The sequence below is a fragment of the Drosophila yakuba genome, chromosome 3L (assembly GCF_016746365.2).
Source record: "Drosophila yakuba strain Tai18E2 chromosome 3L, Prin_Dyak_Tai18E2_2.1, whole genome shotgun sequence".
Taxonomy (NCBI): domain Eukaryota; kingdom Metazoa; phylum Arthropoda; class Insecta; order Diptera; family Drosophilidae; genus Drosophila; species Drosophila yakuba.
Genome location: NC_052529.2, coordinates 13,646,242 through 13,671,792, shown reverse-complemented (window position 1 = coordinate 13,671,792; position 25,551 = coordinate 13,646,242). Strand labels below are relative to the sequence as shown.

Below are 25,551 nucleotides of genomic sequence, written 5' to 3'. Positions count from 1 at the left end.
GGGTGAGTCAATCAAGAGCAAGTGTCTAATCTGGCTAAATATGCTGCAATCGCAGAACCTCCGATTCCCATAACAAAGTGAAACAAATATGAGTATCAGATTTGGAATTTCAACTTGATACCCTAGCAATATGACTCTCTAATTGTAAAAAAAAGGTTATTATTGTGCAGACTTTTAGTTATATTTTGGTAAATGTAAATTAAATATTACATTACATTTATAAGGAAGAACTCAGTTATGAAGTTATGAAGGAGATCAAAGCTTATCATTACTCTACGAGTAACATATATATTGAGATTCCTGCAATAGATCGGCTAACCTAAGAATATTTCATATATGTATATACGACTTTTTCCCCATTGTGCTGGCTGTAACTACCATATAGCACTCGATTACCGTTAATATCGAACATTGGCTCAATTAACCTCACCGTTTCAATGGGGTAGCTTATGGATTTGTTCATTACTGACTGCCCGACTCGCCGTTAATTGCCCATCGACAGGTGAGGTTTCCCCCGTAAGAAAGGCAGAACTATACAAAATAAAACCTGACCGGTCGCCCCCTCAATTATATAACTGAATCAAAGGTTTTTACGTACTCTGTGGCAAGGCACCTCTCTCTACGAGCCGAACTGCCACATTGAGTGAGTTTTTATTTTGGCGCGCTGTGGTGGTGCGCAAACTCGGCTTGTTCCCATTCATGCCCGCGGGCATCGGTGCCCGTGCCTCGGCCAGAACCACTCCGTTTGAGCCAAGTCCGAATGGCAGTGGTGCTCAGCTGCTCAGTCTGTGACCAGCGCTCGAGCCGATTCGTTTGGCGCAATCCTCGTCCTGCAAACGGAACTCACGCGGCGGCTGCAGCTCGTTTTTTCCATATTTCCACTATCCACACATTTCACGGCTGCGTTTCTTGCGGTTTGACTTTCATTGTTTCTCGGTCCTCAAACGCTCGTTTCACGTTTACACCTTTTACGGCTCCCTATTCTATAACGCTCCGGGCCGCAGAAACGACATGAAAAACTGGTCAGGATACTATCGACTTGGCTTTAAGCGTCACACAGTTTAGTTTAGAGTTCACACTGAGAGAAATTCACACTAGCGAAAAATTTGTGTGAACCGAATCAAAATTTGTGCATTTGTGCGACCGCCGCTGGCACCGTGATATAACAGGAGTTGCCGCTCGACTTTCTCTACTTTCTCTCCCTCTCTCGCGAGTCGAAGTCGCACTTGAAGGTCTCCATGTGGCAGCTCCATTGACCAGTAAGGCAAGCAACCGGAGCGCCCAAGTTAACGTAAGTCCAGCGATTCCCTTAACGGCTCCATAATGCCACATTCCGTTGGGTGACTGACCCACGTCCGATTTCTGCCAAAAACTATACTTCTCTGCTCGCATTCATATATGTACGTATGTATGAAACAATTTGCGGCTTTTTCGAATAATTATTTTTTGTTTTGGGCACGCAACTGGGGAATTAACGGACAGTCCTCCACCTTCTTCCCTCCCGTGTCAAGAGCGCGTAAGTGTTTTCCATGTAAATCTTGGCCCACGGGTCGTATGGGTAATGTGCTGTTTGGGCGCGTCGTGGACTGTCAGCCGGCCGTCAAACTCGAATTGGTGTGAAAATGCCCCGAAACGTGACTGTGGATACCATCGGCAGCAAGAGCATGCAGATGACTCTGTGCATAGATATCTATCACGGTTTTGGCTGTTTGTTTATTTACGATTTGAGACTCGTGTGAAATTGTGTAGCACTTAAAATATTACATTACAAAATTCTGTACTCTACATATATATTGACATTTATGTGGGCTAAGATTTCAAGATATCTCTTCACGGTTATCAAAACTTTAATCGTTGTAGTATTATAATGAAAAATCACGTATACGCCCGGTTGACTCCTAATTACTTGTGAAAAGTCGTAAAAGTACTCTGTGTATACAATGGCCCAGGGACAATGTTATACATCCCATATAGCTCATATCCGTTTAATTTCAAATGCCAACTGCTGCCAAAGAGAGAAACCCTCATTTTGAATGCCTCATTTCGCTTAATTTCCCTTGTTGCACACTAAAAACATGGCCAAAACTTTTAACGCCACACTCATTGCATATGTAAAACGAAATTAATATGTTGAGTCATGCAACTCGACCACCACTCCCGCCTCCCACCTGCCTAATTAGTTATTTAAATTTCGTTCTCTCGACGGCGAAAACTTCCGAGCCGAGTGTACGGTTCATTAAGTTCAGATTGTCACATTTCGAGGGTTTCATTTCGCAGGACTCGGACTCGTTCTCGGTCTCGAATGCAGTTAATTAGCTGTGACCTGGGCGGGAAAGTGGAATTGCAGATAGAGTTCCGCTGCTGAGGGAAACGGATGCAATCCGAAATCAAGGTTGATGTCCCCACATTGACTCAGATTATGTGTGTCATCATGGGGTAGGTGATGCCAGGCGATCACACTTCAGTTTTATTGCCTCGACGATGGCAACACTTTGTCTCTGTCACAGCCCGAGGACCAGTAAGGGTTTGGAATTGGGGGGATTTCGGTTACCAGATAGCCGGTGGCCAGTGAAAATAGTTTCTGCTGGCACTAGCGTTTGCTTAGGAGCCCGTACAATGTTTGCTTGGAGCAATGAAATCCTCGAAGCTCATGAAATCAACAATACCCCCCTCTTGTACACCCTGTATTTACCCATCTTGGCCAGAACGGTTGTATGTTAATAAAGCATTTTATGGCAGCACGTGCCCTCTGGAAGGAAAGTTTTGCTTAGTCGGCTCCACACTTGTGACCCTTCTCCTCAGGAGGTAGGTGGTTGCTGCCGGTCCATTGACATATCCGCAGACAAAGCGGCGCTGTTTGGCTGCTGGCTGGGCTGCCCCTATCCTGTGAAGAGGGACACACATGACTGCCCCTACATTCCGCCCCTTTCGAGTTCCATTCTCGTGGGTGAGAGTGTAGGGTGTGTGAGGGTGTAGGCCTTCGAATTTATTTAAAACTGCCTGCCTGGCAGCAAAGAAAGCAAAACATAATCGCTATTTTGATGTATTTATTGTACAGTAGATATTGTGTTCATAAAACTTGGTCTTCTCTCTAGCTTAAGTTCGTAATTTAAAGACCTTTTGTCTTTTTATAAATAATGTTATAATGTTCTTGAATATGTGTTAAGAAGTCAAGATTTTAAAAAGCCTTAGATCATTGTTTGGTTCTTTAGGAATCTGCCTATAAGTATACCTTACTGTTCAACACCTGTAGTGATGAAGAAGTCTTTGAGACTATTACAAATTTAAAGGCGGTTTAAAAACTTTTAAATAGTTTCTTGTATATATATATATTGTTGTTCGTTTTCGATAAACAGTTCAATTTAGGGATGTTGAACTGTATGTTTATAGACCTCGACGTGTTTGTCCCTTTTCATGCCTGAAACATTTATTGCAAACAAAGCTCGATGGCAAAAAACTCACATTTTTCACAGTCACTGAGCAATTGGGACTTCTACCCTTGGACGGCGGAGGCTTCCCACCCGGCATATCGCTCCGCTATTGACTCACCAGGCCACCAGCAAGCGATGGAGTCATAAAGCGTCACCAGACCCAATCCCAATCCCATCCACTTTTGTCCTGGTAGGTGCGGCTTCTGGTGCCGCTGTGGCATGTATTTTATTGCTCATGTTGAATGTCTAAACGATATAATTGACTGCCAGCCGTAGGGGGCGGCGCACGAAACGGTCGAGATGGGACAAGGCCGATTCCGGCTAATTTATATATGCATATAATATACTCGTATATGCCCCCCCTTCAAATGACATTGGGTACAAGAAAAACCCAAATTATGGGGAAACGATAATCAAAAAACATTCGTGGAAAAACTCGCGCCATTACGGTGGATAGCAAAGTGAAAAACTTGGCAGCAAATGCAGGTCCGGTCAGGAAGAGCAGTTGAGCAGGGAACGATTTAATTTGATTAAAGCTTTCCATAAATTTCAACTCACTCAATGTCTGCGCCTCGGGGCATGCAACACTTCTTCCAAAGCGAAAAAAATCGCCTTGGCAAACGGCCCGGAAATGCATTGGTCGGAAAAAGAGGGAAAAGGGCGCCGGCCACAATGCGATTTCATTAGAAGTTCGGCGATGAATTCAATGCAAAACTGCTTTTCAATCATGGCCCCTAAAATATTTGGCCAGCGGCTAAACCAACACACTTCCACTAACACAGGAGCACAAGGACACAAGGACAAAGGACGTCACAGGCGCACAAGCGAGGCGGTTCCGGTTTCCAGTTTCCCCACACACATACATGAAAATAATATCAGTTTCAATTGCATTTCCGAAGTATGTTTTAAATCATTACCGGTGGCAAAGAGTACCCAGGTTAAACTTCAAACAGACGTATTGAATGTTTATGAAATTCCATTGAACTGCTTTATATCCTCATGCAATACCCACAATTTAGTTATACTTGAGTGCAAATTTATCAATGAACAAAATCAATTCAAGGCTCCTTTCCATTTTTCCATTAATTAGAGCCACATCCATCCATCATGTAATAAGTATTTTCCTAAGTGCGCCAAAGCCCTTCTAGTCCCAATCTTAATCCCTGTGCTCCATCTGTGCGGAATTGTAGGACGGAACACGGAGGCCGAGACGAGCGAAGTGTCACATCAATTGAATCGAATTGCGGCTCTGCGCCCGAATCCTCCAACTCGGACCGAATGGAAGTGGGCGCTGCCTATTTATAGGCACTGTGATGCTGATTGGATGCACTTGAAGTCCATGTCGCCGCTGTCCGAATGCTGCTAAGCAGCAATTTTGGCTGATCAATTGCCTCCGATACCTTTGAGGGGATGAAGGGGCTAGATTGACTGCTCTAATTTCGTAATTTCCCCGTTCCGGAAGTGGATGGGCGGGTGGTTTCCATTGGCCAAGTCGGGCTGACTGGTAAATGACAGCTGCTACTGCTGGCGCGGCACACACGTGCCTTATCTGCTCCAGGTCTCCTGGTCTCCGACTCTTCTGCTCTCGAGTATGTCAGTCAATTTAATGCCCGTGGCTGCGACGACAACGTGCCGGGAATGAAATTACAACAAAGCGACACTTTGCCCATTGCCTCAACGCGAGACAACTTATGCAAATGTGTCGGATTCCAAGTGCACCCAAAGGATGGGTGGGATCCGAGAGTGTGTTACACAACGTAGACTCATAGGCTCGTAGGCTCATAGGTGGTGGGCTGCCCACGTCTTGACTTTGTGATGAGGCCTCTGCCAGTGTCCTTAGAGGGGTGGCAGGAAGAAAGAAAGCAAAGCGGGCCCAACCAACTGTTGCAAGGACCCCGTCTCCTAACCTTGCCCACTTTTGGGGGCCAAACAGGTAGGCCAGTTGCTGGTGCTTAGCCTCTGGCATTTCGGCCCATTCCGAACCCAAATCCTAGCCCCAATACCAGGACAAACAGTCTATCTGTCTGTCTGTCTGACTGTCTCACTAATGAGATGCAGGCGAGCCAGCGTCAAGGTCTGTTTACTTCCGCGACGAAGGCGGCGACAAAGACATCCATTACGTTTTGGCCATGGCAGTGGCAACAGCTTGCAACATTTGCCACTTGCACTTTCATCACGGCCCACAACAAAAGCATTTAGCTGCCCCCAAAGCCCACACTCGCAATCACAAGCACAATCACAATCACAATCACACTGCCATTTCCTCTTGGCCTTCGCTGGGAATTTTGCGCCTGAACTTGTCAAATAAAGGATTCTCTTCCTCTGCTTCTTACCATTTCAGCAATGCTTTTGGGCCAATTCGTTTGACAATTGAGGAAGTGAGCCGCAACTTTTAAATGAAGAAACATGGGGAATGGCATGAACAAGGTAAGAACGAGGACAAGATTTATGGCTTGCAAAATCACAAACAGAAACCGATGACAACCGTCTTCAAGGTCCTACACAAAAGTTAAGCAGCCATAATTGCAGTAGTTTCAGGACTTAAATGGTCAAGCCTTGCATATCATTCGGCTTAAAGTAACTAAAATATATCGTTTTAATTAAATATGTTGTAACAGTCATATGCACAAATATGCTGCAAGCTAAAGTTACACTTTAATTTGGAATTAAGCACTTGACTTTGTTATTGTGGTAACTTTCAGAATATTTAGTCTTCGGCTTAGAAAAGCCAGTTGCGTTTGACTGCACTGCCAGTTCGGCCGTATAGATCGGTGATTAAATATCGATAAACTGGTTCCGCAATAACGTGGAATTGGTGCTCTGGTACCAACTTTTCAGTCTGAGTCCACGATTGTTGTCACGGCAACTTGTCAAAGGCAACAAAAACTGAACAACATGCAAGAAAACCAATAAATAGGCTGCCACTTTTCCGTCTCCATAAACAGCACTCTAAATCGTAGGCACACGAAACCATATCATTTTGCTATCTGATCGCCCCAAAATGAACTGGCACATGGGAGAGGTAAACCCGGAGCAGCCAGAGCCTAATCCCACAACCATATGTTTTTGATCTCGCTATTTTCTGTAGGTCTTGCCGGGACTTTATGTGGGCAACTACCGCGACTCCAAGGATCACACTCAGCTGGAAAGATTCAAGATCTCGCACATCATCGCCATACATGACAGTCCGCGGCGTCTGCTGCCGGTAAGTGATTCGTGTCCTTCATCCTGGGTTGTCCAATTAAGTTATTTTTTCATCGTAGGACAAGCACTACCTGTGCGTGATGGCCTCGGATACGCCGGACCAGAATCTATCCCAGTACTTCTCCGTCTGCAACGACTTCATTCACGCCGCTCGACTTCGCGAAGGCAACGTGCTCATCCACTGCCTGGCGGGGATGTCGCGTTCGGTGACCGTGGCCGTGGCTTACATCATGACGGCCACCCACTTGAACTGGAAGGAGGCGCTGAAGGTGGTTCGCGCTGGTCGCGCTGTGGCCAATCCCAATGCGGGATTCCAGAGCCAACTGCAGGAGTTTGAGCAGTTTAAGCTGCCCGAGGAGCGGCGCCGCTTGAGGGAGCGCTTCCCATCCTCGGCTCTGGAGCAACTGGATCGCACCAAAGTGGCCACCGCGCTGGACAACTACCAGGAGCTGCTGCAGAACCGCGACATCTGCGAGGGCAACTGCTCCCGCGGCGAAAAATGTCCAACAGGTGCGAGTCAGGACCTAGATGGAAGTAATATTGATCAGGGGGAGGAGGAAGACGAGGGGGAATGCGAGGGATTGGGCAAAGTCAGGCGAAGCGTGGTTTATACTCTTAACTTCGCGGTGGACCAATGGAAGAGGAGCACCTTTGAAACGGATCTGAACGATGAGTCCTCACAGGATTTTAGCTTGGGCAAGGAACTTATGCCAAGTGTGCGTTACTACGATCCGGATTGCGACAAAGGTCGTTTCGTCAAGAATGTGGATTCGGATAATGATGAAGAGTCGTATGTTGAGATCAAGACTTTAACGAAGCCAGGAGCCAAGTCCACATCGAAGTTAAAAAGACGACGTCTACCAAAATCTCAATCCTGTCTTACAAAACCATAGTCACCTCCAATAAAAGAATCATCTGCTTCAAGTCTCGTATAATTTACTTACTTTCCTTTGACGAACGGGAAAGAAAATTGGATAAATTTCCAAATAACCTTTGGCATTCCATATTAATGATCATATATCCATTTTTCTTTCTGCGCAGGCGTCTGCAACATGGACCCCACGAAGGGCTTGTTCCGACGTCGTCCCTCCAACGCCTCCACACACTCGCGTCTGCGTGCCCAGTCCTCCAACGCCAACGCCTCGTCCAGTTCGCTCAGCGTGAGCAGTGTAGCCGCCCAATCCTGCCCCACATCGCCCAAGAACTCACCGCTGCCCATGGTCCGTCGCTCGGTGGGCAACGAGCGCATTCCCGAGGACGAGATCGTCCTGGAACAGCCGCCCACCACATCCCGCGAGGCGGCCGAGTATGCCGCCGCCTTCGAGGATGCTCGCCGTGAGCAGGAGCAGCGCCAGCAGCAGCTGCCCAGGAGTCAGCGGTCTCCCCGGCCGGGCAACTCCTCGAGAGAAGCGCCTCGGGTGAGCAGCGCCGGCAGTCGAAGGGAGTCGGCGGCCAGGGAGGGTAATGGCTCCGCCCAGCTGCAGCGGAGTGCTAGCACGGTCAGCGGTTTCGGAGTGCGTCCACGGAGTAGTCCGGCTGGACTGCACGCTTACACGGGTGAGTGAGCTTCTCCAGTTGGTTGTAAACGATGACGCGGCAATGAAACATGACTGATGTATTGAAATTAATGTTATTGCGTTCTCAGTATTTATTACTTTTTATATCATGTAATATCTTAAAAGCAGTGGATTAAACAATTCAGATGCTTCATCGTTTACAGACAACTTAGTGAGATTCTTTAGTTAGCCCATTTTCAAGGTATACAATAAAATGGAATTTCTTGACCTCTGACAGGATCGGTTCCTTCCTCCGTCCACGGTTCCCGAGTGGATTTGCGGGATGCTGACAAGGGATCGGCTATTTACCTGGGCTGTTCGGCACCCAGAGCCTCTACACTATCTATATCCTCGTCGAGGGGCTCGTCGGGAGGCTCGGCTCCACCCTCACCCTGCCACACTCCTCCCGCCAGTCCACGACACGGCGTGAAAAGGTGAGTGATGAAAGTCCTGCAGCCATTTTGGTAACCCACATTTTCAACCACCACAGATCCACCAGCCTGGTGAAGAAGCCGAGATGAAGTCCAGAGCAAGCCGTCATTGGGCGAGGAGGTTTTTTTTGTAAAGCGAGTTGCGTTGGCACCCACTGCATATAATCTGTAATCCTTAAGCGACTTGCACCCTTTGGCAAAATGCGCTCGTGACCTGCAGACTTGTTTGGTAGTGGACCATGGATTCCCGCTTGGGATTCGTTGGATCCTTGAGTAGCTTACTGTTGTTAGATGCTTGGGCTGCGGAATCCTTCGTTTCCGGCTTTGGCTACTAAAAGTTGTTGATCAATTTTTAATACGCATTCGGGGCACTCGCCTTCGAGTGCAGCCTGAATCAAGAAAATCAAATGTTGAGAGATTATTTTTCAGAGACGCATTTAAGAAATACCGACATATACATATACACACATATTTACTGTATATTATATAGCGTATTTATTTATACGAGCAGATTTGTTGTCGGTCCATTTGGAAGGACTGATTCCCCGGCCTCCTGGTTAACTGGTTACCTGGTTACCTGGTTGGTTATGGCCATTTGTTAGTTTTGTACCGAAGAAGGATGGCGCGTGCGAGATGCGAGCGATTGTGGAGACAGTCGAACAATAATTGAGAATTGTACAATTGCGTATTTTTGATTACATCCACTGTTGTTGCAAATATTTTGATAGCGAACCAAAACGAATTGGGCCAAACACAAGGCAAGCGTTATATACATTCATACCTAGTTGATATAGTATTGACATATGAGATTTGAGATTGTTATTTAGAGTTGTTGCATTGTGTAGCATTGAATATATAAACAAAGTTTATTAGCTCACCCCACCCTCTTTCTTCCACACACACACACTAAACAAACGAAAAACTCGAGATGAAAAGCAATACAGAGCGGACTTTACCACACATTAGATCACAAACAAAATTTATCTAAAAAAAAAAAACAAACAAATCGCATTAAAGTGTGCTTTAAAGCTTGTGGCTTATCATAATGAAACCAAAACACAATTCAAATTATAATCGATAAGAATGTAAAATTATTTACAATCTTTCCTAGAATATCGAAAACAATCTAAACAATCTAAAGGACATTTGAGACATTTTTTCAAGCTGGCTTTGACAAAATATAAATGGTTCGAACTTCGAAGATACACTAACACATATGGCGATGAACGGCGATGAATCAAATACTGTATTTATAATGCCTAGAGAAATGCACAAATCGGTTTTAAACTAAAGTTATATAAAAAATAAATCGTTAAGTTTGTCAAATTAATACAATTAATATACAATAATAAAAGCAACTGTCTCCAAGACGCAAAAATTGAAATGGAACCTAATTGCAATATAGAACATAATAAAAATGACCCTGGATATCCCTAGGAAATAGTTGTTTATTTTGTTGCTCTTTATTCATATAATTTACTTTAGGTTATTGACTATTTTAAATTGATTTAGGTTAGCGCATGAATGTGTTTAAACAACGACTAGATTTATAATCACTCTCACAATATGCTGATGCTACAGTTACCACAATTATATGACAGACTCCAAGGATTATCCATCTGCATACGACACTAAAAGCAATACAAATACTTGGCTAAACATACTGAACACAAATTCCACTAAGTTCCCTGTATCTGGGTTAAATAAGTACTAGGACACTGCCCTAAACCTCCACGTGGTTCATCAGCAGCGGCGTGTTGGCAGTGGGATATGAAGAGGGTCTCCTTTTACCATGTTGCCCACCTACGATCTCTATACTTTGGCAGGACAGAGTCAGCGACAGGGTCGTCTCCTCATAGCGCGACTGTGTGGATCCTCCCGAGGAACGGCGCAAGCCCGTGTAGGAGTCCACCTCCAGCAGCGCCTCGTCACTATTCGGAAAATAGATTTTTATCATTTCTTGAGCAGATTGGCAACGTTATTGTGTCAAACCTGTGATAGCGATGATGCTCCAGGAGGCTACCAGCAGCGAACCGCAGCTTCTTGGGCGACTCCAGACTGGAAGAGCGGGTCAGCGAGTTTCTGGGCAGATTCTTCTGTTTAAGGGAGGAGCGTATGCCGTACTCGTTGGCCTGTTCCTGGGCCTGCTTTATGGTGCCCTGGATGAACTTGTTGAGTGCCCTGGATCCGCGTCTCTGAGATCTCTCATAGGTTCGACGAGTGCGTGCCTCCTCATCTTCTCCCAGCAGCCAGTAGGTGCGCTGATCACCTTTTCCCTTCATGGAGATGACGCCACGCTCCGCGAAGTGATAGCCACCCAGCCTCTCTAGCAATTGGCGGCACTGCCAGCTGCAATGGATCTTCAGCGGAACACCACTGGACTCCATGCGGGAAGCGGTATTGACAGTATCTCCGAAGAGACAGTAACGTGGCATCTTCAGACCAACAACACCCGCACAAACGGGACCCGAGTGTATGCCAATCCGCAGGAGCAGGCGGTTTGTGGGCCGGTGACGGATCTTAAACTCTGATACGGCACTGAGTAGGTGCAACGACATGGTGGCTATTTCCGCTGCATGCAAGTCACCATTGCGCAGCGGTAGTCCAGAGACCACCATGTAAGCATCTCCGATAGTTTCAACTTTATAAACATCATAGTGCCCAATAATTGAGTCGAAGCAGGTGTACAGATCGTTGAGGAAATCTACCACCTGCAAAGGGGTGCACTCGGCGGACATCGCTGTGAAGCCCACGATGTCGCTGAAGTAGATGCTGACCTGCTCGTAGTGTTCGGGGTCCACCTTGTGACCCTTCTTCAGCTGGTCAGCCACGCAGCGCGGCAGCATCTCGTGCAGCAGTGCGTCGGTCTTCTTTTTTTCCTCCTGCAGTTGATCCGTGCGATCGTCTACTAGAGCCTCCAAATTGTTGGCGTACTTCTCCATCATGGCCATCATGTTGTCGAAAATGTTGGGCCTCATTCCCTTCCGCAGAGGTCTTAGTTTGGTGCGGATGGTTTTGAAATCTGGTCGATCCTCCGGCCTCTCCGCCCAGCATTCCCTCAGGCACTCGCTGACGCAGTCGAACGCGGTTTCCAGTGGTTGCAAGGAGGGTCTGTATGGATTTAGGTAATCCTGGGGCTGAAGCACCTTCTGCAGGCACTGCATGGGCGTCAGACCCGTCTCGCCAAAGGGTCCTCTACGGACGTGCATCTCGTACAGGAGGATGCCAAAGGAATAGGCATCCCCGCGTTGTGTGCCCATGACCAGCGAGGATGGACCCTGTCGCAGCAGCTCAGGAGCTCGATAAAGAAGCTCTGGAACAGAGAGGGAGTATTTCAGAAATCTAAAGCTGAGATTCCTTGGAAAACGAACTCACTCAGACACTTGGCCGACATATGCTGCATATCCGTGGTGCTGTCTTCGATCCCCTGTTTGAAGGCAAAGAGGCCAAAGTCCGTTAGCTTGACCACCCATCGGGAGTCCACCAGGCAGTTGGAAGTGCACAGAGCGCCATGGAAACGAATGGGCGAGTCGTGCAAATAGATGACGCCCTGCCGGAATGGGGAAAGAGGTCAGTGGGTGGGTCGGCCATTAGTATAATGTTACAGCACTCACGCGTATAATGTCTGCCACCATGGAGGCAATGAACATGTTGTCCAGCTTGACGTCCTCGTTCTCCAGAATGTCCTGCAATGGTAAGGAATGGTAAGTGGGAGTCGCTTTGGGTCTCACAGAGAACTGGTTGACCGACTGACCTTAAGGCTGCCTCGGGTGCAGTACTCGCTGATGATGCAGATGTTTGGCGGATCCGTGCAGGCGCCTATGAAGGCGCAAATATTATCGTGACGGGCATCCCGCAGCTGGAATATATTTTAAAATTTTGAATTGATTATGGTTTATTATATTTATTCGTCTTACCAGCTTGAGCTCCTTCTTCATTTCGCGGGTGATGTCCACGCTCTTCTTTCGCACCTTCTTGATAGCATAAAGCTGACCTTTGTACAGTCCGATGGGCGTAAAGATTGTCGTGTAGCGGAAGTCGGCGTCCGGATTGGAGCTCAGGCTCACTTGGCTGGTGCGGATCAGCGGATGGGTGGACTGCGGAGGAAGACGACGCGGCAAGTGATTTAGCAAGTGCTGTTGTCAGACATGCAATGGCGGGAGAAGAGTCTTTAACAGGAGGAATAGTATAAGAGCCTTTTCTGACACATTCTCACAAAGTAACACATGCAGCTTAAATGGCCCGCCTGCATGCACTTTAAAAGTATCTTCTATAAACTTATGAGTACAACCTACACATTGCTATTAAAACGGTTCTTAGTTTCTCAGTGCTTACATTGATTTTAATATTTTATAATCATGGCTAAATTTGGAATAAATTCTTTGTGTTACAATACCTACTTATAAAAGTTGAGGGGATTTATAACCATAGATAACCTATAACTTTAAAGCCAATTTTTTTGAGTGTTCTGTCTGCCATTACGATAAGCGTCACTGCCATCGCACTAAGATGACAGGCGCTGGGACTTACGCGCGTCTGCTTCTGACTTTGCTGTTCGCGTTCGTTCTCATGGATCTGCACCTCGCGGAAGTCTATCTTCCAGAGCAGACTGTCCAGTTCCTGCTCGTATCGCCAGTTACGATAGAGGACCAGCGAGACCAAGCTGAGCAGCAAAAGGGCACCGCCCGCAATGGCCGCTGAAATTTCGCCAGTATAATCTGCGATTTGAGAGACGCAGGAAGGGTAAACTCACAGAATTGGTTAGTAAACTTCCATACTCACTGACGCACTTCTCGCCACCAAATCCGCAACGTGGAGCAGCTGCTGGTCGCGTGCCACCCACCCAGTCGATGGGGCTGAACAGTTTGAGATCCTGCGGTAAGCCAATGGAAACCAGGATTAAATCAAAACACAGTAAAAGCAAAGGGAGGTGTGTGATTAATTGTGCCAGGCAGAAGCGCTTACCTGGTGCTGCACGGGTCAAGCGATTTACGGGGGAGTGGCAGAGAGCAAGTTACAAGAGGATGTATGTATGAGAAAAGCCGGGGATTTACTTACGGGCAACGCCTTGCTGATGCTGCTGAAGCTGCTGTTCCGGTGGATAAAGGTGCCCACGGGTCGCAGACCCAGCACAGTCTGATTGCGACCATTCCGCACGGATCCCCTCGCTAATACTGTATAATTTCCAGCTGCATCGCCGTTCTCATCGATATAGACGTGATAGCTAAAACAAAAATGGAGATGTGTGTTAGCACAATTGCCGGATTAGCTGTCATATGGGCCAACACCCACCCCATGGCGCTGCGATATCGCGAACCCTTGATGGCCGCCACAATGGCGCTGCCGTTCCTGGGTCTTCCGCCCGAGTCCAGGACTTCCATCAAGGCCTTCGCGTAGAGATGCACGGCATCGTAGAGATAGGCAGCCTCGGCGCTTATCTGGCAATGAAGGGAAGAGGTTGGAGGTCAGTCAATGGTTTTCGGTTTCGTCTTCGGTTTCGTGGGAGACGAACCTGCTTTACGCCGCCGAAGGGACCCAGCGGATTGGGGAAATTGAATGGCGGTCGCTCCATGTATTTGTTGACCTGAAAACCAAAACGAAATGAGGGTCAGAATGTGTGGTCAATGTGGCGAAAGCCCCGACAATTATGAGACGTGCGGAAGGCGGATGCAGCGCATCAATCACATCACTGTCAGGACCTGTCAGCGAACAAACCTCATTGGCAAAAGTGGCGAAGGAGACGGAAGCCGTGGGCACAATGCCCAGATAGGACTGAAAGGCCTGCACGGCCAATGGCTCCACATCCTCCAGCAGGAGTCCTCGCAAATACTTTTCAGGCTTGGCTGGATCATACTGTTCGATGTCTATGCCCACTACGAAGTAGTCGCCCTTCGACAGAATTCCTCTTCTCTGGAGACTAACCATCAGCCCGACATGCTCATAGTAGTGACCCAAAATGAGGTAGACTATTGGCATATAAAATGTGATTAGCATGCCTTAAATTTGCACTTCTGGCCCCACTTACTCCTTGTATTGGCATAGGTCTGCTCCACCAGCGCCTCGAAAGGATTGTCCATAAACCCGTGATGGTAGATGGTATTCCAAGTGCGAATATCCCGGATAGTGACTCCGGCATCAGTCAGTGTGCTCAGGATGGTCTCCGCCACGGGCTGATACTGACCACTGGCGTCGTCCAAGTAGAGGAAGCTCACCTGCGTCCAATTAAAGGCCAGCAGAAGGGCCACTACGGACTTGGAGATCTGGGTGTCCGGTGGGCGTGTCCTGGCAAAGGTGGGAAAATCAGCCTTGTTCGAGGGATCCCGATGGGTGCAGTACTGTAGGGTATTACTTATTAATAAGGGGATTGCACAAATACAAAGTAGCAGTCAACTTACATAAGATATCATGGGCAGGTTAAAGGCGGCCGCCATGCGACCTTCGTGTACGCATGTTTCCTGGGGGCCGATGTAGGCGGCCACATGCTGCGTCCACAGTGCCGCCGTTTGACGGATGCTGACCACCTCCTCGCCGTAAGTTTCGGCCACGACGAACTGAAGGGAATGACCCCGATCCCGGAGACGTCCGGCATTCACCTCCTCCACCGCCAGCGAGATGGCGCCGGAGATGGTGAGACCGGGTCGGTTGTAGTCCAGGTTTCCCGGTCGCCGTTGCGAGGCCGTGAGGTAACCCAGCGTGAAGACCTCTCCATGAGTCGGCCGGAAGTTGCTAAAAGCGAGCAGGAAGAGGAGTAGCAGGAGCAGTGGATGCAGCAGTCCTGAGTGGTAGATTCCAGCTGGAGCAGGACAGGGGTGAGCACACATTACGCGGGGACGGGAATGGCGTGAAATGCTGCTCCTTTTTTGTGAGGAGGGCGCTTAATTTAAACGAAATTATTTCATGCAACTGACGAGGGGTCTCCTTTGTGTGACAGTGTCCTTGGCGACAGATGTTGATCCTTCGAGGAGATGCAACATTTTTGTTGAGTTTGCATTGCTCCCTCCTTCTTCGAATCCCCTTCTTCCTTGTTTTGTTCCGTTCTGGTTAATTGCGTCCTCGTCTTGGCCAGTTCCCTTTGCCGTCAGTCGTTTCCTGTTCTGCAAGTAAGAGGACTTTAATCACAACATCGTTTAAGACTTAAGACTTGCGAGAACAACACAAGGACGAGGCCGGGTCATGCAGGAGTGCCTCTGATTTATGCGGGGGCACATACATGGCTATGTACGCGTACGTCCTGCCTCCCCAAAAGCCAACATCCATATGGGTGGGCAAATAACACATAAACTAATGCTGGATACTTTGGCGGAGGCACCATAAAAGATGGCTGCCGTAATGACGCAAAAGATTTCATTTATATACACTTACGCACATGCCACTTGCTTAAGACAATTAATACGTAAATGTTACATCTCTTAATCTTTCTGGAGATATTAGGAACGTACTTGAATTTGGCTTTAAGGAGAAACCTTCATTTTGGCAACACCTAAAATCTTGGGTGATCTGCATAAATTATGGTTGAATTTTTATTAAAAGGACGAGTAAACACAAAAACCAAATGCGACAACTTGAGTAACTTCATGACTTTCATAAACGTTTTGTTTTTGTGCAATAAACTTGCCAACTCAAATTGTTTATACGAATTTGGTAATAACAGGGATGTAAAAGTTTAATTTGTCTGGATGAACTTAAGTTCGCGTCATCCTAAAAATAAATTGTCATAGAAAAAATTGCGCTGGTAAGAAGGACCTGTTTTCTCTTGCCAACAAAATGTTTGGTAATAAAGATGTTCACCTCGCTGAATGGAATGGATGAAGAACTTAAGTCGAAGCTCGTTTATCACAGTTCTAATTGTTTTCGGGGCGTGGTAAGGACTAATAAAGTACATAGAGCCATTTCGTAGGGTGCTTCTTTATGTGTGCAACCTTAACAATGTGTTGAAATTCCCCGATATTAAACTTGCCACACATTTCGGTCAATGTAATGAAATTTTTATGAGAAATGGCGACGCATCATGTGTGATTTTCCCCGGGATGCTGCACGGGAAGTTGCTGATAGAGCCGCCACCCCAATCCCCAATCCACACACTCCCTGGGTTCCTTTTGGAATGTCTTTGTTTGCCTTTTGTCTGGCACATCTCTCACTGGACCCACATACCCACTCCCTGTGGCTGATTGCTTCTTTCACACGCCCTGTGGCTTCTGGGGGCGATATTGAATATTGGCAGAACCTTTGCAACTTCTTGAAGCTATCACAGTAATTTATTATATTGACTCGAGCAGCAGCCACCCTTGATTCTCCTCCTCCGCCGCTGCACTCTGGAATCCACTTGAAAGTTAGCCTGGCATATTGACTTTTCCCCTTGACCCCAATGCTAAAAATTCCCCATTGTTCCTGGACGGGATGCGCTCCCTTATGTTGGTCTTGTAAAGCATTGCGTGCGGCAGTTCATTCTATTTATGCTAATACAAGTAGCTAACCCTGGGTAACCATCTCTACCCCATCCTTTGTCGTGGTTACAAACAACGTTACAAGTGGCCGCCATCGGCACTGGCATCGTTTAATAACGCTTCTTTGGTCGTAAATCTAGCGAAAGCCCGTGACGTGCCCATTGAGCCGGCAAGAAGAGTTCCCGTTTCTGCTCCCCGTTTAATTGTTGTGCCCTCCACCCGGAATCCCGAATCTAAGGGAGTGAGTTTGGACACACCGGCTGCACTTGACACAACAATTTCGCAAGCGATTTATCCGCCAAACCGTCGCGGGAGCCCAAAACTAAAGCCACGGGAGTACGTTAAGTTCTCGTTTCCGCCCCAATTTCTCCGAATACCTAAGCTGTCCAAGGATACTGTGTCAACTGCTGTTGCATCCATCAGAGTCTCTCTTTTGGCTTACACAAGCCTAATCAAACACATGGCCAGGTATCATGTATCCAACATTGTAGGCAAATAACATTTTGAAGCTCTTTCCCTGAATTATGGCATGTAGTTTAATAACAAAACAAACAATTTAAGCAAATAAATAACTGATTTTATCCAAACAGAGGTAAACAGATATATGAAGGTATACAGATATATATCGTAGCCTTAACATAAATTATGGTTATTCCTACCGAAAAATATTTTGCACAATGAAAAAAGTCCCTTCTGAGAAATATTTTATGAATATAATTTAAACAGGATTTTAATGCACTTTCTTAGCACTGCAAACTAAACATATTTATCAAAAATACAAAGTATCAATTAATTTAGGCCTCTTTCTTTCTGCCTGAAAAATATATTTCTTTAACTTTAGCTGTGCCTTCCCAACATATAAAGTGTTTACCCTATTTAATGTTAATTGTTTGCAAACTTCAATCAATAGTGATAGGTACCGACGATTTCTCTTCGCAGTGAAGCTGTTGCATTGCACTTCCAGTTTAATTTGCCATTTTCATTGTTTCGCCTTCTGACATTGATGGTGGAGCAGGAGCGACTATTCCGGGGGCGGCGGAGGAGCTGACGGATTGGGGATTGGCGTGAAGTTTGCTACACATTTTCCGAGCCGCAGCCCACTCCGAGTGCCGGTGGCCCTCGCCTCTTGAGGCTGTCAGGCAATTAAATGCAATTGGTCTGCCATGCAAATGCAGCTGCAACCGAAGCGGATGAAGTGGAGGGCAGGGCAGTGCAGGGGAGTGCCGACACTTGCTGTGCAGCTCCGCTGCCGCTGATTAATTTGACAATCTACCAGAGCCATAAACAACAATTTGAGCGTGAGAGAAATACAAACGAAATTCGAATTCGAGGAACGTGTGAGAATCAGTGGCAAAGTGTTTTGAGTTTTGCAGTTAAACAATCGATCAGCGATCATGGATGACCATTGATCGCTTATCAAATGTCATAAAATGAGACTCCTAATCGTAATCTTATCGAGCTTTTAAGGAATGCCGCAGACGAATGCTTCTCTATTCATTTCAGTTACATTTAGAATGCAGACCGGCGTACAACTAACTTTGTTATTGACCCTCACAATAGCAGTGGGTGAGTAAGTCAGTAAATAAATGTACTCAAGAACCTAAAGAAAAACATGCACCCTTTGCAGTCTATGGAGAGACGGGTTTTTTCCTGAGCACACGCCGCGTCCAGGAAAATCCGCAGCAAGTTGAGGCCGAGGTGGAGGCTCTGGTAAGGAGCTCCTTCTATGCCGCCGATCCAGCAGTGTGAGTCATCTGTTTATCTAAGTATTTCTCCATAAGTAACCTTTGCTCTTTAGCTTGGCCATTCCCCGCTGGCTTGGAAACATTTCCTCACCGGAGATCTCCGCCGTGGTTTCCGCCCGACTTCAGCAGCAGGACAGCAATATATTCAGTGTGGATCTAACCGAGGCCAGTGATGAAACAGAGATCATCGACAGCGTGGCCAGCTTGGTGATCGTTCTTAACAATCAATTTGATGTGCCACTCGATCGCATTTTGGTCGTGGGTTTTGCGGAGGGCGTCCATTTGGCAGGTGGAGTGGCTGTCAAGGTGCAGCAGCAACTGGGTCGTCAGTTGTCCCAGATAACAGCCCTTGATCCTTCCTCTGGCAAAGATCTAGACCACAAGCTATCCCAGGCCGATGCTGAGTTTGTGGAGGTTGTGCACACAAATGCCGGAGGAGAGGGCACTTGGGAGCAACTGGGTCATGTGGACTACTATCCAAACGGAGGACAAACACAGCCTGGCTGCTCCACGGACTCCTGTTCGCACGAGAGAGCCTTCGAGCTGCTCGCCGAGATGTGGTCGCCGGAGAATGACTTTGTGAGTGCCCGCTGTGGTACAGTGGAGTCTTTAAGCGCCTCCAGCTGCCGCTGGTCTACCCACAAAATGGGCCAGAAAGAGGAGGAGCAGCCTGCCTCGGGCATCTATTTCCTGGAGACTCGACAGTCCTCGCCCTACTCCCGTGGAGCCTACTTCATAAGCTTCCTGTGAGCAGCGGATCCAATAAAAAAGCCAAACGAATAAAGGAAACAAAGGAGCAACTTTGTCATTAGTCATTGCTGCAATGATGGTTGAAAGAGGAGGCATATGGCGATGAGCAAGTGCCAAAATTGATGTGCGTCAGGCGCTGGGCTCATTCATTATTTTAAAATCAATTTAAAAGGTCTTGCCTTTCAAAGTTTTGACGCACGTCCTTCACTTGGCAAGGAACGCCATCCTTGTCCTCGTCCTCGTCCTTATCTCATTTCCCTTAACGTTTGAAGGAGCACAGATAGGCGGAGTTCACAAGTTTCCCCCTTTCCATATGCCAGATGTTGTCTGAAGTGACGATCCAGTCAACGTATGGAGAAAGAAAAGTTTATCGGCAATCGGCTCCTTTGAGTGTGCTTCAAGGATTTGCTTATATATCCGAATCGAGGCAGATTTATGCCATTGAAGGAGAACTCAATGGGGAGTGCGTGAGCTTCGTGATAACTTCAGATAAATCTTATTATTTAATGGATTTGGTTAAAGCCAGGGGAATACCATGGTAATCAAAATAGGTTTGGTAAACACAAAATTAGGGCAAATGGGAATTTTGTTTTGGTTATTAAGTAAGCACTGCCCTTAATTTTTGTCTTAATATAGCTGAAACGCTACCTCAAATAACTTATATACAACGTGAAGAATATTCCACAAATATTTCTAATCCTTAGCGATTTAGCTACCAGAAAAGAAAATTAATTTGTTTTAAATATTTTAGCAAGTTAGTTGCCACAACGATAGCGTGTCGTGATCCGTGGCCCATCTCTGGAATGGAAGTTGTTGCGCATATTTCCGTGCAATATTATAGGAAAATTCCTTTGTGCGACGGCATGCCTTAACTTTTTCCATAGTGGGCGCCCATCCCCACATTGCTCCTCCAAATGCAGTGGATAGCAGCCCAAAAAGCACCCGCCACCCAGAAAAATCGCACCCTGCTGTGTGCGTGTCAGTTGAAAGTCGCGCTAAAGGAAAACTGTCACAAATTGCATTTAAATGCGCTGTACTTAAGTTTATCTTTCGGGGAATGTGTACAACGAATGTTGGGAACAACCCCGGACTGCCGGCTGCTAGTGCCACTTCCTTGAACCGGAACCGAAGTTTGTGGCGAAACCAATTTGCTGCGTGCCCGGTGCAAGTTTACTGGGCCAATCCTCTCAAGCAACCCCCGCACGTAGTCTTCGCACGGATTCCATTTCCCTTAAAGGCCAAAGAAAGATCCAACTCGTGGTCACTTCATTACGAAACATAGCGTCAGCCGCTGCCTTTATGAGCCATCACTCGTGGATATCAGACAATTAGCCAATTACGCTTGATGATGATCCATTGCCGGCAGATAAGAGGGCTCAACTTTCGCGATAGCGAGCGCCTAAAAATATGCACAAGTTTTTGCAGCGCTAATTGGGGTTTCATTAGCGTTAGATTCTCGTACACGGATGAGCAGATGAGCAGTCAACTCCTCCTCTGTCGCAAGTCGCGTGATTTATTGGCAAGCGTTTTGGGGAGAAGATTTAAAGTTGCACATTTGTCAGCCGAAGTGGGTTAAGCGGGCATTAAACCCATAGCGCCGGTTGTTCAGCTCCTCTTCTCCTTCATTTGCCTGCACTTGGCCTCAGAACGGACTGCTGGAAATCTCAGTTTTTGGTTTTGGTTTCGGATTCGCTGGCTGAGCATTAAATGTCAGGCCATAAAATAGAAGCACCCGCCCCAGCAACCACACAGCTCCACAGGATCCAATAATGGGTCTGGAGGTGGGTCGCCATGTGACCAAACTCAGCATACCACAAGCCCTGCTAAATGCCCATTGCTTTTTCACTGGGTGGTTACAGAGAACAGGGGTATTTCGAGTATGCAATCTATTTGTACTATTAACTTTCTTAGCAATGCTTCGTTGGAGCCAACTTTTAAAACTCAAACTTTGATAAAAGCAATAAGTTTAATCGATTTTGCCAATCTGAAATTTTTATTCAACCTAAAAAACACGATAGATTTTTAGACTTTAAAAATAAAATACAGAATGGGGTTTACAATTTGTTGCTCTTTTAAAACATCCTTGCTTTGTACAGGGTATTTCTGAGTCGACTCCCAGCAATAAAATGTATGTTTCTGTGGTTTTTCCACAACTCCCGCCATCGAGAACATTGCAAGCATAAAATATAGCCATTACACAATGTGTAGCAGAAATTAAGTCGCAACAATTTCGTTTTCATTTCACTTTGTTTCGCTTTGAGCCGCTATTTCTGTTTTTTGTTTTTGTTCGCCTGCCTTTCTAATGGTAATGTTAATGAGGCCAGGAATGCGTTTGAATTCGGGAAGTTGGAATTGATAAGGAATCTTTCGGCTCCCCAGCTGCCCTCAGTTTATCAATTAAAGTCCCTTTTTTTGGGTGGGGAACCCAACACGCGTGTTGTTAAGGTGCTGCCTCTGCTGGCCCCTGGCGAAATTCGCCTCTTTATGGCTATGTTAATTTCTGTACAACGCTTTTATGGGATGCCATTTGAACGGCTCACCAACTGCGACCCGAGGGAAACCCTCGTCCATACCCCCCACCACCGCCCCTGCAATCATTTTCCATATGACTGGAGTAGAAGCAAGCACTCCCAAAAAAGTGTGCCAACTGTGGGTGAGGCTCTTTGTCGCCAGCTCAACCGGGTGGCCCATTCTTGTTGATAAGCGCAAAAAGCTGAGTGTAACATATGTCGGGCAACCGCCCACCTGCTGCCACGCCCCCGGGTGTTTTACATTTGGAGCTGCCTTTCAGATGATAAGCGGGCGTTTGTCCAACAAAGGGGCAAAGTTGTAGCAAGCGATTGAAAAGCCATCTGCATAAAGGCTTAATTAAATTTCCATGACACCGCCACCGTCAAAGGTGCGAATGACATGCAGGTACCGAGTGCTGGTAATGCGGTCTAAAATCCCTATATATGTACTTAGGGATGTATATATATGTATGTAAATAAATGAAGGAGCAATTTTGCGGGTAATTTGCGTTCCGTCGAGGGACATCCTCAACAGCACGCATAATCTCTTGGCCCCGTTTCGCCGCTAATCAGCAGTATTAGTTTTATATATATTGGGGGTGCTTAACTATTTAAATTTAAGTGCGTAAGTGACGTGGCTGATAACGTGGCTGTCCGTATAGCCAGCCACACGGGCCAAAAATAAAATAATAATGTGCAAAAACCGCCAAGTTTGGGCGCCGCCCAAAGGCCGTCTAATCCGAAACTAATGCGCATTCTGGCCACGAGCATCAATCATCCATCATTTTGCGTTTGCCGAATGCAATTCCAAAAAGCCACACGCAAAGCACTCAACTTGCTAGACAGACAGCTAAGACGTACATAGAGCGCAAAATAATAGCAACTAAACTATTAATAATCGGTCTACCTTTATGCAGAAATTATTTAAGTAACACATATTCCCCAAAGTTCCCAACAATTAGGAAGCAAGTTTAGATGACCTGGTATATCAGGTGTTTGCAGCTTACTTCCAAAACACAATTAAAACGAACTGTTTAGGGAAATGATTGAGATAAGATTTTAGTCTGAAATTTTGTCGACAGAGTTCTATATTGATAACATGTTAGAGATTAAAATAATAAAAATAAAGCTTAAATTTAATTTAAGGGAGTTTTGAATTATTTGTTGTTAAATTTTGGTATAATAAATACCTTTAGCTTAAAGCGAATTCCCACTACTTCGTATTTACTATCTTTTTTCTATCAAACTCTGTAAACTATTTAAATGCCATGCACATAATTCCAATGTGTATATATTGATTTTCGTGCAGTGAGTGCTACATTTTCGATCCCGACTGTGCCCAGAGGCCACTGTCGATTTGGTGTTGAGTGTGGTCAGTGACGCGGGGCAGCGAGGTGCAAGAGAAAAGCGCGACTGCAGCAGCAGCGGCAGCAGCGGCAGCAGCACCAGCAGTGGGCCAATGACGCCCCCACCAACCGCCCCAGCCCCCCTCGGCGCCCCACCCACTCGGGCGATCGCAATTTGACAGTGCTTATGACGGCGCAGCCTCTGTCGCCACAAAGAAGTACGCGCTGGCATGCAGCGAATGCAACTGCGAGTGCGAGTGCAACTGCGAGTGCAGCGCCACGCGACTGACTCATTTCGGGGCTTGCCATGCAACCAAGCAACAACTGTGCGAAATTTAAATAAATTGTGGAAAAATGCAGTGCTCTCTGCGAGCTTGGCATTGTTTCCAACTGGCTTTTTGACTTTCGGGTTTCGGTTCACACACCAAAAACCAATTGTTGTTGTTGTTGCCTCATGGTTTTTATGACGCTTATCAGTTTTTAGTTTTCGCAGGCCGAATTTATGTAAATCTTACAGCCAGTGATGGCATTTTAATTGCGTAAGAACTGTCATACGCACTGTTGGCGTTTGTTGATTTCAACACTCTTACGTGGGGAATATGCGCTTTGCTGTATGGTTTGCTATGCAATGCAGGAGACTTTCTCCGGAAGTGTCTATACGCACTATATCAGTTAAGGAGCTATCAACATAAAGTTCTATCAATCACTATGGTTTATATTCAAGCAGATAAGATTTGAAAATTCCTCTGATTTGAGCTGAGTGTTGGGAGTCGCAGTTCTGATTGGCAAGTTAAGGCACTTGCTATTATGTGTGCTTATTAAGCATAATTTTTAATGTCTGTTCCTAAATAACAATTTTTTCAATATATATCGATATTTTCACTACTTTAGCTAATTTTATCCGTATTGTTTTATTTATAATTAATGAATTAAGTTATAAGTTAATTAAGTTATATTTCGTAATACATATATGGTCTAAAAGGCACTTAACAGTATACAAATATAAAACTTCTTGTAATTGATAGGGCATCTAAGATTCGCCTTCCGAAAGTTGTTGCTTGAAAAAGAGCGTCGTACTTACTATTTCTATTTCACAGCCGCTTCATTGGCGCTCGCCTGCTAATTGGACTGCAATTGGATTTAGTAATTCCGAAGACCGATATTTATAGGCCACGGAGTTGGCGTTCTTTTTTGTTTGCGCCCAGCTCCGCGAAGCGTGGCTACCAAATCTAATTGTTTGGTCTATGCAGACCTATGGCTCGGTAGATCGAGTGAATCCACGCGGCACTTGGTAATTTTGGTCACGTTCCTGGCAAAATGAAACAAACGCAGTGCCGCTGCAAAACTAGATATTCTCCGTCATTCGCGATTCCCGCATTAATGAAGCACTCGCGGTGCGGCGCGCGAATGTGCGATAATTTATTAGTGCCACATTTGCGACACAGATTTCGATTTCGGACCGCCGCCGGTGCTGGTGCTGTTGCTGCTGGCCACCAAAGTCAATTCAATTTCTTTACGCGCACACCGCCTGACCCCTTTTGGCCACCAATAATAATGCCGGGCCTATGCCAGTCTATCAGCACCAAATTTCGCCAAATCCCGCCGCCCATCGACACGATCCATTTGTCCATTTATCCATTTATCCGTTTATCCACCCGTTCATCCGCCCATCAGTCGTCCGCCACCTGTTGCTCAAATCGCGCCAGCCGAAATTCGCATCCGCGGAGATGTCGGGCATGCAAAAGAGGTGACGCTGATGTGGTGACCGCGATCAATTGTATTTCACAAAACAAATAGCACAGCAGAGCACTGTTCGTATTTGAAAACAATTTGTTTCTATTGCAAACACTCGACACGCGTCGTCTTGTTTGCCTTCCAGTTCGCTCCACTTCCAATCAGACTGTCCGCAGCTTCGCGCGCGTCTTGAAACTCCCGCACTCGCAAACACACTCGCGTCCAGTGGGACCGCACCGAAGGCTCTAGGAAATACCAAGCGGCTGGGAAATAATACCACGGAACTTAGTACCATTTCAGTTTTGGGAAATACCACTGATATACCACTAAATTTTAAATGATCATTAACAATGATTTCCTTTCCACTTGAATTTCCACTGTAATTAAAATTTGCAATAAC

General features: G+C 46.3%; 3 protein-coding genes across 7 annotated transcripts; 2 read left to right on the top strand and 1 right to left on the bottom strand.

Annotated features, from left to right (window-relative positions):
* Positions 1 to 779: 779 nt before the first annotated feature.
* LOC6534024 (tyrosine-protein phosphatase YVH1) lies at positions 780 to 10,063 on the top strand. Of its 2 annotated transcripts, XM_002094675.4 has the most exons (7): positions 780 to 1,291; positions 5,773 to 5,858; positions 6,520 to 6,636; positions 6,695 to 7,145; positions 7,677 to 8,192; positions 8,430 to 8,625; positions 8,682 to 10,063. In XM_002094675.4, exons 2-7 carry the CDS (start codon positions 5,838 to 5,840, stop codon positions 8,710 to 8,712), a joined length of 1,332 nt encoding a protein of 443 aa, XP_002094711.1. In that variant the 5' UTR covers positions 780 to 1,291; positions 5,773 to 5,837; the 3' UTR covers positions 8,713 to 10,063. The 2 variants fall into 2 exon arrangements, with proteins under 2 accessions (XP_002094711.1, XP_015050367.1); XM_015194881.3 differs by lacking the exons at positions 780 to 1,291; positions 5,773 to 5,858 and adding an exon at positions 6,267 to 6,453.
* A 6-nt stretch (positions 10,064 to 10,069) lies between these two features.
* On the bottom strand, positions 10,070 to 25,374 carry LOC6534023 (speract receptor). Of its 4 annotated transcripts, none has more exons than XM_039374694.2 (16): positions 24,499 to 25,374; positions 15,018 to 15,716; positions 14,648 to 14,957; positions 14,338 to 14,588; positions 14,135 to 14,206; positions 13,915 to 14,060; positions 13,681 to 13,846; positions 13,588 to 13,593; positions 13,405 to 13,495; positions 13,153 to 13,340; positions 12,540 to 12,758; positions 12,377 to 12,481; positions 12,237 to 12,308; positions 11,998 to 12,172; positions 10,615 to 11,935; positions 10,070 to 10,553 (listed from the first exon to the last, which is right to left on the bottom strand). In XM_039374694.2, the coding sequence occupies exons 2-16, from the start codon at positions 15,441 to 15,443 to the stop codon at positions 10,346 to 10,348; spliced, it is 3,756 nt and encodes a 1,251-aa protein (XP_039230628.1). In that variant the 5' UTR covers positions 15,444 to 15,716; positions 24,499 to 25,374; the 3' UTR covers positions 10,070 to 10,345. The 4 variants fall into 4 exon arrangements, with proteins under 4 accessions (XP_039230628.1, XP_039230629.1, XP_015050366.1 ...); XM_039374695.2 differs by having other exon boundaries at positions 12,540 to 12,719; positions 24,499 to 25,373; XM_015194880.3 differs by lacking the exon at positions 13,588 to 13,593.
* LOC6534022 (lipase member H-A) lies at positions 18,549 to 19,611 on the top strand. Its single transcript, XM_002094673.3, has 3 exons — positions 18,549 to 18,632; positions 18,694 to 18,811; positions 18,865 to 19,611. Exons 1-3 carry the CDS (start codon positions 18,581 to 18,583, stop codon positions 19,559 to 19,561), a joined length of 867 nt encoding a protein of 288 aa, XP_002094709.1. The 5' UTR covers positions 18,549 to 18,580; the 3' UTR covers positions 19,562 to 19,611.
* Positions 25,375 to 25,551: the final 177 nt, after the last annotated feature.

Bases quoted from the DNA above. Each gene is read 5' to 3' on its own strand.
- LOC6534024 (XM_002094675.4), top strand. From the start codon at position 5,838: ATGGGGAATGGCATGAACAAG. The intron at 8,193-8,429 runs GTGAGTGAGCTT...GACCTCTGACAG, and splicing joins TGGACTGCACGCTTACACGG to GATCGGTTCCTTCCTCCGTC. The intron at 8,626-8,681 runs GTGAGTGATGAA...CAACCACCACAG, and splicing joins CCACGACACGGCGTGAAAAG to ATCCACCAGCCTGGTGAAGA.
- LOC6534023 (XM_039374694.2), bottom strand. From the start codon at position 15,443: ATGTGTGCTCACCCCTGTCCTGCTCCAGCTGGAATCTACCACTCAGGA. The intron at 12,759-13,152 runs GTAAGTCCCAGC...GTCTGACAACAG, and splicing joins AAAGTCAGAAGCAGACGCGC to CACTTGCTAAATCACTTGCC. The intron at 12,173-12,236 runs GTGAGTGCTGTA...CCATTCCGGCAG, and splicing joins TGGTGGCAGACATTATACGC to GGCGTCATCTATTTGCACGA.
- LOC6534022 (XM_002094673.3), top strand. From the start codon at position 18,581: ATGCAGACCGGCGTACAACTAACTTTGTTATTGACCCTCACAATAGCA. The intron at 18,633-18,693 runs GTGAGTAAGTCA...CACCCTTTGCAG, and splicing joins GACCCTCACAATAGCAGTGG to TCTATGGAGAGACGGGTTTT. The intron at 18,812-18,864 runs GTGAGTCATCTG...TTTGCTCTTTAG, and splicing joins TATGCCGCCGATCCAGCAGT to CTTGGCCATTCCCCGCTGGC.